The 13,880-nt window shown below is 42.8% G+C and overlaps 1 protein-coding gene across 4 annotated transcripts in view; it reads left to right on the top strand.

Annotated features, from left to right (window-relative positions):
- PARP6 (poly(ADP-ribose) polymerase family member 6) overlaps positions 1-13,880 on the top strand; it is a 99,700-nt gene that overhangs the window by 72,939 nt on the left and 12,881 nt on the right. For 3 of the 4 annotated variants that reach the window (XR_003852345.1, XR_003852346.1, XR_003852347.1), the window contains 3 exons: positions 9,676-9,755; positions 10,218-10,281; positions 12,984-13,059. Coding sequence is in view for 1 of the 4 variants with exons in the window: in XM_029574731.1 (XP_029430591.1) it covers positions 9,676-9,755; positions 10,218-10,281; positions 12,984-13,068 (229 nt within the window). In the remaining 3 variants the exon portion in view is untranslated. Of the gene's footprint in view, positions 1-9,675; positions 9,756-10,217; positions 10,282-12,983; positions 13,069-13,880 lie in introns of those variants that run through there. The other variant, XM_029574731.1, reaches the window with a different exon arrangement.

Below are 13,880 nucleotides of genomic sequence, written 5' to 3'. Positions count from 1 at the left end.
GCTTTGGTGAGCAGGCAATATCATGAGGATGGAGGACACCAAAATTCCCAAACTTATGCTCTATGGCCAATTGAAAAGTATACACAAATCATAAGGAAGACCATATCCTGAACTCAGATTCAAGGACACTTTCAAGTACAACCCTAAAACCTGTAAGGTAGACCTCAAGAGTTGGGAGGACGTGGCCTTGGACAGAGTCAGATGGAGGCAGCTTGGTCACTTGGCTGTCCATAACTTGGAAACCAAGAAAACTCAAACACAAAGGAAAAACACTGAGAAAAGAAAGGCCAGCTCCACAGTTTCATTGCAGGTTTCACTGACATCACCTGTGGTCTCATTTGTGGGTCAAGGATTGGTTTTATATCACATCAACAAATATATAAATTTAGTCAAAGGGTACTGATGAAAATTCAGTCATTATCATCGATGGGAGACTATCATTCAGTGGCATTTCTAGCTGAATAAGTGCTGCTGAATATCCAGGTAAATGTGCTTGGTAATCATAACCACTCAGTGGATTTATGAATATGAACCTCTTATGTTTGGCTGCTTCTCATCCCAGTTTAACCTGATTCAATTGAATGGAAATATTTGCTATAATCATCAGAACTATGGAAATTGATATGAACTGTGGATATAAACTACTCTTGGCTATCCTATATGTGTTGAATCTTACGGCAGCCTCAGACATTGAAGATTATTGGCATGACCGCAATATAATGTGGCTGGGTTGAGTGAGGGGGTAGATGCAGGTTTATGACAGCAGCACAAAATGAAAGCCATTTAAAAAATATATTGCAATCATAAAAACAGTATTATTTATAGAAAACTATTCTACCTCAACAGGAGATGTCATCCTGTCAGGTTTCTGAAACTGCTTGAAAACTCTTATTCTGTGTATAATGTTTTATAATATAGTAAAACGGCTCTGGGAAGGTTTTATCCAAATAATTGTTTAGAAAAATGATTGCGAGACCTTTGAAGCACCCAAGGTTCTATGAGTGGTGTAAGGCAGGGATAGGCAACTTTTCAGAAGCGATGCGCCAAGATTTATATTGGGTAGGTGACTGCGGTTCTCAATTGTTGCAAACCCAGCATTGTCTCAACTCCCCATTCCCAGCAATTTCTACTCTCAGCTCCTTCTTTTCCCGCATCCCCAGCAGAGTTTCTTTCTTGGCTCAGGCCCCTTTCCTTCCCCCACTCCCAGCAGTCTCTCATGCTCTCATGTCAGCCCTCCATGGCACACCTGGCCTGTTCCTAGCAGTCTCCTCCGAGGAGCCCTCTCAGTCTCTTTTAACCCCAGCCCCCGTGTCCCTTCTCCCCCCCTTCCCTTGGCAGCCTCTCTTTATGAACATTGGCAGCCATCTCCATCTGTCGCTCCAAGTCCTGGCTAAGGTCTGTGTTTTCTCCTCCCTGAACTCTAAACTACCCATGGCCCCCAGACATGCTTATGAGTAGCCTCATGCTGCCTCTTCTCCAGCCTGCTGATCACTCCTGGCTTCTGCCATTGGCCCTGCGCTGCTACTTGTGATTGGCTCTGTCTGTTGACAGTGCTGAAGCCACCTCCTGCCATTGGCCTCACGTTACCACCTCCTCATTGTCACTGCATGGGTGCCAGCACCATGAGTTTGTCGCAGGCAGTGTGAGGCCAGGACCAGGAGACAGGCCTCCACCCTGCTGTGCCACTTGAAATCATCTTGCGTGCCATAAGTTGATGACCCCTGGTGTAAGGGATGCCATCTTCCACTAGTTAGGCAGAAAATATTATTCTGTCACTTCTTATCCAGCACCCTACCCAGAGCACCTTCCAAAATATAAAAGTACTGCTGATTTTTTTTTTTACGGTTCTTCACTCTTTATACCATAAGACATCACACATAAAACATAACTAGTAGCATATAGAATCTCAGATACCTGACACGTAAAGTTTAGATACTGTTAAGTGCCTCTCTGCAGCTTCATTATCTAGGCTGCTATAAGAGTGATCAAAAATAGCACATTTATAACTGTGATAAGAAAAAACTTGTATAATTTGGACTACTGGAATCACTAGTGGGATGTCTCACTGCTTCCGATTTTCTCTGTACAGATACCTGAGTTTGACAAGGCTGCTAACCGTACTGTTTTGTGTCATATATCCTACACTCTCACAGACCCGTGCATGGTGGATGTGTGATTGGCTTTGCCTATGCATCATGGCCAAGCAGAGTGATGTAAAATTTTGCCTTAGAAAAACCTTTGCTCTCATTTCTACTTCACTCTGTCTGTCTACGGAATTAACTACCTCTACTTTAATCTAGATCCAAACCATGTGCCTTACCATTTTGTGTCCCCTTGAATAAGTCTTTATCCATCCACCAGTGGCGTAGCTAGAACTGTTTTTTTGGAGGGGCCCAAGGTTAACATGGGTGGGCAGTAGCCATACAAGCCTGAACCCTACTATTTGTACTCTTATCACTCAATAATTCCTTAGCATGTACCCGACAATGGATGTCTAAATAGCCTGCAACATCTGTCATGCATCATGAGTGACACTTTAAAATATTTTAACTCAATTATTTCAAACACTTACCGGCACTTAAACCATATACATACTTATGGAAACAATTCAGTCATATTTAAAGTTGTCTCGAGAAACAATATCCCACAACTTAATTTAAAGCTGACCGGACACAAGTGTATTGTAAAGGCAATCATCTCAACACACATGATGATATCCTGCATAAACTCCAGATAGAGTAGCATTACTTCTTTCTTTAAATCCTAAAACTAATTTAAAAAAATACATATTTCAGAACAGCCGATAAATAGAACATCCAATAATTTAAAACTCATACAAATTTTAAAAATTTTCCCAAGCACCAGTATAACTTAGACTGGTGCTCCTTCTCCACCCCCTTTTTTTCCCCCCTCCTGAAGACTTTTCCTCTTCTCCAGATAAAAAGAAAAAGAATAGGAAAAGGGAAGCAGTGGTATAATTTTCTTTAAGGGCTGTTTCTCCTTTGGCCAGCTGTGCGTTTTTTTTGGTCTCTGTTAAAGTTTAAAAAAAAAATAAATAAATAGAGATTTGGAAGCAAAGAGCACAGGACTGGAAGGGTCGGCAGGAGCATTGATTGTCAGCAGGGCGGAGTTGGGTCTGGTTCTTTGTCTGGGGGCCATTTGGCGGTGAGACAGGGAAGTGATGGCAGCTGCAGCAGAGTGTGGGAAAAAGACAATGCTGTGCTCTGTGTGAGATGCACTGGCAAGCTTTGGGGGGGAGGTGGGGGAAGATCCCTAAGCTGTGGGTTAGCAGAAGAGGAAGAGATCGCTCGGTTGCAGTGTTCCAGTTCAGGGATGGTAGTCAATTTACTTTGAGGTTCCCAAGAAGGAAGGAACTTTTTGTCCTATTCTAGACCTAAAATTGGTCAACAGGTCCCTGAAAATTCCACATTTCAGAATGGAGACCTTGTGATCGGTCATAGTGATTGGTAAAACAAGGGGAATTCCTAATGTCATTAGTCCGGACAGAGGCATATCTTCATACTCCTATAAAAGAAAATTATATTTGTGGAGCTAGGTTATCATTTTCATTTTTGAATTCCCTCTGATTTGGTAGCGACAGCTCCAAGGACCTTTTCCAAGTTGATGGTGGTGGTAGCGGTGACCTTACGATGAGAAGGTGTTTTGTTTTGGTTTATCCTTTGCTGACAATCGGTTAGTCCAGGCGAAGTTGATCTGGGAAAGCAGGTCAGCCACAGCCAGAGTAGTTCAGGTGCCACAGGAGATGGACTGTGTGATAATTCTTGCAAAGAAGAAGTTTCAGACTTCTCAGTCCCTGGAGTATCTGAGGTCTCATTTTGACACAGGTCACATTCAGTAATCACTTCAGAAAATTCAAGGACACCAGAGGCAAGTGCTTGAGTTGTTGGATACTGACAGACCTAAGGTATGGAGTTATCTTTAAGTTTTGGGGTCTGTAGCGGTGGCTTTGAATTAGGTTCCTTGGGTGAGATCATGTATGAAGCCCTTACAGAGGACATTGCTATCCAGGTAGGTCCCTTGTTCACAGGACTACTCAGACTCGTGGTTCCAAAGAAGGCAAGATTGAGTTTGATTTGGTGGTTAGGAGGCAAGCAGCTTTAGACACTGAAAGAAGCCCAATAGTCCATTAACCATTTGGAATCCAGGGTAATAAAGCTGGCTGTCATTCAGTTTGCACCTATTCTCCTAGGTCCAGTGGTCAGAGTTCTATTGGATAATGCAACAGTGATGACAGATGGGAACCACAAGGAGGGAATAGAGAATTCTCAGGTTTCAGCAGAAGCAAACGCGCTTATGGTTTGGCTGGAGAAGTTCTTGAAAATCATTTCAGTGGGCTCATATCATGGAGGTAGAGAACCTGCATGAGCTTTTTTCAGCCGTAACATCCTGGTTCCAGAAGAGAGGACTTTATCACAAGAGTTATTTGCTGTAATTGTACCCCGTTGTTGGGAGCCAGCAAAAATGCAAGGTGGGAAGATTTCTCAGCAGAAGAAAGAGGAAGTGTCATCCGTTCTGGATGCTCTGATTCAAAACAGACGACAGGAGCAGGGGTGGATTCTGGGTAAAGATCAGCCCAGGGATTTTCTGCCCAGGCCGGCCCAGGAGATATCCCGTGGTCTGCTGAGCACAGCTCTGTCGCGGCCGCACTCGGCAGACCACATGACCAGAGCGACTGGCCCACCGGGGGATGCCCAATCCCCCGATAGGCCAATATGTCCTTGGACAGGAGGGATTTCCGCATCGGGGTTCAAATCTCACTGTTGCACCTTGTGACCTTGGGAAAGTCTTTTTAACCTCTCTTGCCTCAGATACAAACTTAGGGCTTGATTTACTAAGGCTTTTTTTCCATTCTGTGTCTATGGGAAAAATACTTAGTAAATGACCTCTTAGATCGTAAATCCTCTGGGGATAGGGAAATATTTACAGTACCTAAATGTAATCCGCTCCAAAGTGCTAAAAAGTGGCATATAAATCAAATAAATAAGTAAAGGTCTTTTCTCCTTGGCTTCTGGTGGGCAGGAGTTCTGCTCAGGATCTTGGGCAGGTGATCCTAATAGCTCCCAATTTGACTGAGATGACCTGGTCAGATAATTGGATAGAAAACTGTTGCTGCAGAGCTGTTTCAGGATCTGCATGACGATCTGGTTCAGTTTGACTTCGCCATTGAGAGGATATTTGGAGACTGGAGTTGTGAAAGAGACATTTCGACAAGAAAGGCTTTGGTGCCAAGCAACCTATGGTTTTTACAGGAAGATTTGGATAAAGGTTTGACTTTAAATTCCATATAAGTGCAGGTTAGTGGCAGTTGCCGTGTTTAAGTAAACTTTTTTCTTTCCATCTGAAAGTGCCGCATTTTCCTTAAAGGAGTGAAGCATATAAGGCTTCTCCTGAGAGACCTGATTCCCTCTTGAAATTTAAATTTGGTTTGACATTTCTGGCAGGTTAATCCTTGAAGATTTTGATTCACATTCTCACTCTTAAGGCTGCATTTTGGTGGCTGACTGTGTGACTAGGAGGATTTGGGAATTACAGGTGCTTTCCTGCAGAAAACATTTTTTTTGGTCTTTCAAATGGTGAAGAAGTTGCACACTTAACGTCATTTTTCTGAAAGTCATTTTGTGGACATTTCTTCCTTTTCTAGGGATACATGCAGAAAGGAATGTTCTCAACTTCATTTTAGGATGCAAGGAGAATTCTTTTGAGCTATTTGACGATCTCAAACAGTTTTAGAAAGTCAGACCACCTGTTTGTTCTATTTGAAGAACCAAGGGCAGGCTGAGAGGCTTTAAAAGTTAAGTTGGCACATTAGATGGAGGGTGTGATTTCAGCAGCCTACTTGGATAAGGGAATTGCATTACGCAGTCGCTTCAGGGCACATTCCACTCAAGCTCAAGCAGCTTTTTGGGCGGAGCTTGTATTGGTTTCACCAGAGGAGATTATTAAAGCGGCGACCTGGTCTTTTTTACATTCATTTTCAAAGTGTTATTGGCTGGACGTTCAAGCTACGGGAGAAGCTGCCTTGGCTCAGAATTATTGAGACTTTTGGCAGTATCTCGCCCTTTTGAGAAGTAGCTTTGGTGCACCCCATGCGACTAGATTGGTCTGGCTGGATGAAGAGGAAAGAGAAATTTGTTCTTAACTGATAATTTCTTTTCCTTGAATCTAGGCAGACCACTCAAAAACCCACCCTATTTGGTCAAATTTCTTGATCTTCTATTTCATATTTTAGTCAGAAATGTCGGTAGCTTTGTTCTTACTTAGCAGTAAGTTTCAATTAAGAATGCTTTAAAATAAAATTTAAAAAAAATTGGTTCTCTGGTTCTGGTTATTCTATATACTCCATATTGGAAGCCCCCTGTTTGGGGGCAGGAGGGACAATTGGTGAGGTTTTTTTCTTAGCTTGTTACAGGATATACTGGCAGGCCGAGGTCAGCACAGGAACCTGTAAGTTGTGAGGTCAGCAAACATGTTCATCACCATCTGCTGGTTGGAAGACATAACCTATGTGTCTGGACTGGTGGATTCAAGGAAAGGAAATTATTTAAAAAGAACACATTTCTCATTACACTAAGGGGATAATTTTTAAAAATTATGCCCCTAAGTGTACACGTTAGTTACACCCTCCAAAGAGGAGATATACCTTTACACCAGCAAATGGCCAATTACCCACGTAAGTTCATTTTGAAAATACTTTGTAAAGTCTGCTTATATAATGTACTTGCAAACTTCATTGCTATGCGGGCTATTTGAATATTACTCTCCCTATAGTGTAGACACACAGAGGTTGAATTAGCATAAATTTGAAACTTGTGAGCAGTAGCACCAGTCATCAAACTTCAGCCATAGCTACTGTCCATTCGTGCATCTTTCATATACATTTGTAACTGTCATCTTTAAAACAAAACACAATTTCACATTTATTTTCTTTGTGTTTGAATCTGAAATGGCTGGATATTTAGGCTGCACACTCTTAAGGATTTTCCATGAGAAGTGTATATATAAATAGGGAAACTGATTTGTACATAGATGTGATTGCCTGGGGAGGGGAGAGGAGTCAGGGATTGAGGCAAAATAAAAAAAAAATTATATATATATATAAATATATATATATAGCAAGAATCATACTGATCCTGCCAAGATCTTTATTCTCTTACTAAATAAATTTCAAAGCTTACTTAATTCTTTAGGCTTTTAGACTGTTCAACTTAATTAACAAACTGAATTTAATGAACTAAACAGTGCAAAAAGCTTCTTATTCTCTCTGTCCTCCTTGTCAAGATCAGTCTTTTCCATGTCTCTTCCAGTTTTCTGATAATGTGAAGGTGGGAGAGTCGCTGGTTCTTTGGGCTAATTGTGTATCCCCATGCATTTAGATTATTTGTCACTAGCATGGATGTCCTTGACAGTGAATAGTCATTATTCATCCTGCTACAAGTAAATGAGAAAGATGATTCTGGGAATGTATTCACTGGGCAGTGAGCAATTAACAGAGTAGGACTCAATCCAAGCAATTGGAAAGCAATAATATTAATCACTATCCGCATTGGTGCAAACTCCATTGGTAGTTTTTACCTGCATAGTTTGCACCAGTAATCAATAGTGATGCATTTTTCATAATGAAAAAGTCAAATTTCTGTTTGCTCTGAATGAAACAAACTGAAAATTGACAACCTAAAATATCTATACATTTTCAGAAAATATCCCTCCTTCCCCACACAGAGGGAGCCTGTTCAGGCTCTTCAGCCACTGCTGGAAGTGACCAAGCTGACTGGGGCTTTTCTAGGCGCTGCTGCTGATCCCCGGTCAGTTCCAGCAATGTTGGGGGGGGGGGGGGGGGGTGGCCTGAGTAGGCTACATTTTGTATTTAAAATTTATTTTTTTTTAAAATGTATTATTTTGGTTCAGCAAACAAACCGAACCAAAAATAACCACTAAACAAACAAATTTGAATTAAAAAGAAAAAAAACAAAACAAAAAGAAAATTTACCCCCGCACATCACTAACAACTCAGCGAGTAGTTTTATGCCGATTATTGCTCCCGGAAAAACTACACACAGCGATATGCACCTGCTTGCTCTTTGGGTACTTTTTCTGTCAGAAACAACGCGCAGAGTTTTGATTATACAAAATTACATGCATTGTTGCTTAGCCCGTCTTCTCTCCGTCCCCGGGAATGCCTCCGAGCATTAAGAGAAAACAATAGTAGAACAACGCAGATTATGTTGTCCCCGGGTGAGGGTGGGCAGTAACTGTTTCCAGGGGGTAAAACACTGCTGTATCTGTGGAAATGCCTTTTGATTATCATCTTCTTGATCTATGACAAGCTACGGAAGAAGTGGGGTACAGGACCAGATTTAAGGCATGGGCAGAAATTCTATTGTGCCCTTTGCAGAATTTTTAGGTTAGGTAATTATTTTTGCAGACGCTTTTACTTAGGACCAAATTTAGGCCATGGGTTAAAGCCTGTGCGATTTCAAAACTGTGCAAGCAAGAGGGCCGTGGAATTTATTTTGAACAATTTTTTAAACTGAATGTTGGTGGAAATTGCTTTTTTTTTTTTTTTACACGAAACTTGTATTTGGCACCCATGTACAATCCATTTTCTCTCTCTAAGCACCTGCAGTTTTCTGGGATTTTTGCGACTTGCTTGCTTGGTCTTTAAATCTGAGCCATGGTTGCAGTGATCAGGACAGCTTCTGCAGCTCGAAGCTAAATCCGAAGGGGAGTAGGAGAGGGCTTGTGTGTAGTAGCAGAGCTGTCAGTGTCTGGGACTCTCTAAAGTTAGGCTGGAGACACGTTGCTGGAGCTCTGTGGGGCCCTAGTATTGGAACTGAATGAGTTTCTTCAGGCCAGGCTCGATGAGCACTGACAGACTTGTGTAGGTTACATTAGCCGAATATTTGGATTGAGATGGAGGCCCAATAGTGGAAGAACAGTGGCTCTTGCAGGTCAGAAACAGCTAAGAGGAATTATGCAATTGGTTTTGTTATTCACTCAGGCATTCAGTTGACATTAGGTTTTAATTTTGGTTAGAGGGTTTTAATATTGCCATGGGGAGGATGAGAGGTGGGTAGACATCCCTAAGGGGTTTGGGGGTGTCTGATTTCAGGCACTTCTGACTGCGTGATTATACATCGGATAGTTTTGGGATTGGTTGTGTAGTCTGTATTTTGTACATTATGTACTTTTTTTATTTTAATGTCATCTGTGAAACAAGAACAAATGCATTATTACTAAGGAAAACATTCAGACTGTAGCTGTTCTAGCAGTGGATTAGTCTCAAATATAACCTTCTGACTAGTCATCTTAAGAATTATTTTAACTTTCAGCAGGTGAGTCTATCTATAGCATAGAAAAAACATTCAGTGGTAAATTAGTGCCATGAATCTCTTTAAATTGATGCAACTTAGAAATAAAAATATAAAGTACATACTGTTCAGTTCCCACATTGCCTTTTATTACCACTCACTCATGTTGCTGTAGGATATTTATGAAGGAGACTTTCAAAGGACTGAAAAACATTAATCGTGGGAGTGATGTGATGTGACCTCTTCCCCTGTTGATAAATGCCATTACTTTTATAGGTGTCTGGTGAACGACTCGAGGGAAAGGTGAGATTTATTTTTTCCTAAATCTATTTTATTCTGCTGACAGGAATGGGAAAAGGACAGCACAGGATGCCCTCAAAGGATGAGCTGGTTCAGAGATACAATCGGATGAACACCATACCCCAGGTAACAGAGGCCCTGGAAGGCAGGAAAGGGTCGGCATTTAAACGCAGGGTGGCGAGAAGAGCGGGCCTGGCTTCACACCCAGCAGGCTTGGTTCCGGAAGGAGCGATGGCCGCTGGTTTCTTAAAAGCCACCTCATTGAAATCCACCGCTGCAGAAGGTAAACTTTGTCAGTCTCAGAAAGAGAAGCCAAGGACAAACGGGGCAGAGGAACTCCATGGCCCTCGCGGTTCTTGAAGCACATTGCGCTCTTGCTAATTGGGGTCATGTTTGTCCTCTAGACATACTGAGTTCAAGTGCCCAGTGTTGCCAGTCTCCTGCTTAACCACACTTAACAGTGCTTTAATTATGTAGGCGTGCGACAGGAGCTGAGCCCATTTCCAGCCGAGAGTTGCACAAAGTTAACGCCGTGTGGGTGGCAGCACAGAACACGAGTTGTTGACTCAAATCTTTCTTTCCCCACAGACACGCTCCATCCAATCACGATTCTTACAGAGTCGAAATTTAAACTGTATAGCACTTTGTGAAGGTAAGAAGCAAAGCCTTTTTCCTAAATCAATAACAACCTTGCAACTTTGTTTTATAGTGGCTGACTTTTCACCTTTAAGGGGGGAGGTTCTTTCTTTGATTTTGCTCCAAAATGTTATGGTGTTTCCACTGCCTCCTTCCTGGAAGTCTGGGCATCCAGATGGCAGATGAAATTTAATGCGTACAAGTGCAAACCGATGCACATGAGGAAAATGAACCCATATTGTAGTTATATGATGTTAGGTTCCATATTAGCATTTACCACCCAGGAAAAAGATCTGGGCGTCGTAGTGGACAGACAATACATTGAAATCATCGACTCAGGGTGCTGCAGCAGTCAAAAAAAGCAAATAGAATGTTAGAAATTATTAGGAAAGAAATGTGAATAAAACAGAGAATATCATAGTACCTTTGTATCGCTCCATGGTGAGACCACAGGTTGAATACTGTGTGCAGTTCTGGTCACTGTATTTCAAAAAAAGATATAGTTACGTTGGAAAAGGTTCAAATGAAGGGCAACCAAAATGATAAAGGGGATGGAATGGCTCCACTATGAGGCAAGGCTAAAGAGGTTAGGGCTGTTCAGCTTGGAGAAAAGAAAGCTGAGAGGGGATATGATAGAGGTCTATAAAATCATGAGAGGTCTGGAACAGGTAAATGTGCATCAGTTATTTACTCTTTCAGATAATACAATGACTAAGGGGCACTCCATGAAGTTAGCAAGTAGCATATTAAAAACAAATCAGAGAAAATTCGTTTTCACTCAACGCACAATTAAGCTCTGGAATTCATTGCCAGAGGATGTGGTTAAAGCAGTTAGCATAGCTGGGTTTAAAAAAGGTTTGGATAGGTTCCTGGAGGAGAAGTCCATAAACTGCTATTAATCAAACTGACTTAGGGATAGCCACTGCTTATTATTGGCGTTATTATCATGGGATTTATTTACTGTTTGGGTATTTGCCAGGTACTTTGTATCCTGGATTAGCCACTGTTGGACACAGAATGCTGGGCTTGAGGGTCCCTCGGTCTGACCCAGCATGGCACTTCTTATGTTCCTAAAATTTCTCTTCTTCTAATGGCACATTAACAGTTTTTCCCTCTTCTTATCAAACTTTCAAGAGCTTTTTAAAGGCAACCATGTGAATTACTGTGCTAGTGATGTGTGCAATGGAAATAGGTAGTACTAGGCTAGCAGCACAAGAAATACAGAGGTCTCTCGTAATGCACGATGTGGGAGTTTTGCCTTGGTAATTAATGGCAGAGCGTGCTTCAGATCTAGAGATGATGATTGCAAGAGAGTGAATCACGCCGGAATGTAATGACTCTGATTCTGGTACCTACGTAGGCGAGCGGTGAAATCATCAGTAGTCAAAGTTCTGCATGTCTGGGCATTGTGATTAAGAAATCGGCGAAGGGTGCTGTGCACGAGCCCATACTATATCTCAGTGTGACATTACTGGAAACACTGCAGTTTCAGAAGGGAGGCAAAGTGTGGCCGGGCACAGCCCTGTAACCACAGAGAGAGAGAACGCTGGCCCACCCTCCAGCATGTGAATACTGAGGAAACCAGTGCCTCGCTGGCTTTTCCTATTACTTAGTAACGTCATGAATTATTTGGCCCACCTGGTTTCCCTTCGTTGCTCTCTCGAAGGATATTTCACAGTTTTCTCAGCATTACTCTGATCATCCCCCCCACGCCACGAAGGATATTTCTCACTCATGAGCCTTCCAAGTTTGACCCCCTGCACAAGATTGCTCCTTATCCTCTCTCTGTGGAGTTACAGCCAGGTCAGTCTGCTGCCAACACTGGGTAACCCTCCCATTTCACTCCGCTTGTAACTGAGAGCATCCCAAGGTCCTGCTGACGCTCCATGCCGGATGAGCCTGCCACATCTCTCGGAGAGCTCAGAGTGGCAGCACTTCTACGGTTTGCACGTCAGCTGTGTCCTCTCCAGAGAGATGGAGCATGCAAGTTTCCATACCGGAACCACCAAGCTCCAGGCTCTTCCCATTGCTTTTACCTTTCCTCTCCATCACCTTTAACCAATGCCCCCTCTGTATCTGTCCCGAGCATACTTGTGCTCCGTCCTGGTTTTTTGGTTGCTGCCACCCCTGCTGGTAGTTTCTTCCAGGCAGCTAGTCCTTGGATTTCTTTTCCCATTGAGAAATAAAGGTCAACAAACAAATTGTAGGTGATACTGTTTTTGGGTTGTTTTTTTTTAATCGGACAAACTTAAACTACACTTGTGATTGCTCTTTGCAAGCTATGGTCCATCAGGCCCATGCAAAATTTGCTGAGGTTGATGCTGTCTGAATATGCAAGTGAACTGGACGTTGCACTAGAACGTCAGTGCTCGTTTTCAAAGGTGAAAAGAAGTGCAGAAGGATGAAGAGGGCGATGTATTCTGAGAGTCAGGGGTAAGAGGGTGGAGGGCGGAAAGCTGGGTGGGGAGCAGCAGCAAATACTTCCCCCTGCCTAGGGTGGTAGAAAACCTTGCAGCAGCCCTTGAATAAGGGGGGGGGGGGGGGCGCTGAACGCCTGCCCCCCAGTAACAGCTCAGTTAGCAGCAGCAAAGCTTTTCTGATGTCTCTCTAAATGGTTTTTAGCCTGGAGCCCTTGGTGACTTGGGTTTGCTGTCGGTGGCACTCAGATTCTCTCTCCTATTCAGGTTTTTTGTTTTTTTCTTTTGGTCTCTTTTGCAGTGATCACTTCGAAGGACCTCCAGAAGCACGGCAATATCTGGGTGTGCCCGGTGTCAGACCACGTCTGCACTCGCTTCTTCTTTGTGTAAGTGCCGGGGGGGGGGGGGGGGGGGGAAGGACGTGCAATGCTCTGGATTTCCAAATACCGCACCTCTGCAGAGTCTCGTTCTGGGGGGGAGGGGGGGGGAGGTTGTCAGTTTGCTCCACTCGTGACGCAGCCGTGATTTTACCCCATCGTCTGCAGGGACCTGCATTCCTGATCCCTACGTTTAGCCTTCCTGAGCAAAGCTCCCCCCTAGTGCTTTTCACAGAAGATTTTGCTTGCACTCTTTTTTTTCTGCAAAAATTTTCCTTTGCAAAAGTTGCAGAAAATTAAATCCTTGGGCAAAAGATGCAGTGTTTCAAAACTGTGCCCACTTTTTTTTTTTTTTTTGCATTATTTTCATTGCCGTTTGCCTTTGAAAAGTCTCCAGCCACGTGGGCACAAAATGTATCTGGGTCTTTTGCGCTTGCTGTTTGTGCGGACAAAGAAATAGGGGCAAAACTGCATGCCAACGTTTGAAAATGCAATTTAACATGCATGGGTTGTCCTCCCAGTCCAAACACGCCCCCCAGAAACAGCTCCCTTTAATCTGGCTAAAAGTGCACAGGATGTGAATTCGTGTGCCTGAGTTTTAGCTGTAATAGGCCACATTTTGAAAATCATTTCCATACATAAAACCCAGTTCTATATGCGTAAATGGCCTTTTGAAAATCCACAGGGGAGCTGTGTAGGTAAAAGTATATGCGGAATTCAATTTCATGCCTACTTTGCACCTGCACGTGTAAGAGACATTCCTGGGGCAGATTTGTGGTGTATAAAGCATTTACATGCATATTTTTGCTTTTCAAAAGTAT

This window comes from Rhinatrema bivittatum, chromosome 13, assembly GCF_901001135.1.
Source record: "Rhinatrema bivittatum chromosome 13, aRhiBiv1.1, whole genome shotgun sequence".
Classification (NCBI taxonomy): domain Eukaryota; kingdom Metazoa; phylum Chordata; class Amphibia; order Gymnophiona; family Rhinatrematidae; genus Rhinatrema; species Rhinatrema bivittatum.
The sequence above is the reverse complement of the archived record's forward strand: the minus strand, read 5'-3'. Positions and strand labels throughout refer to the sequence as shown.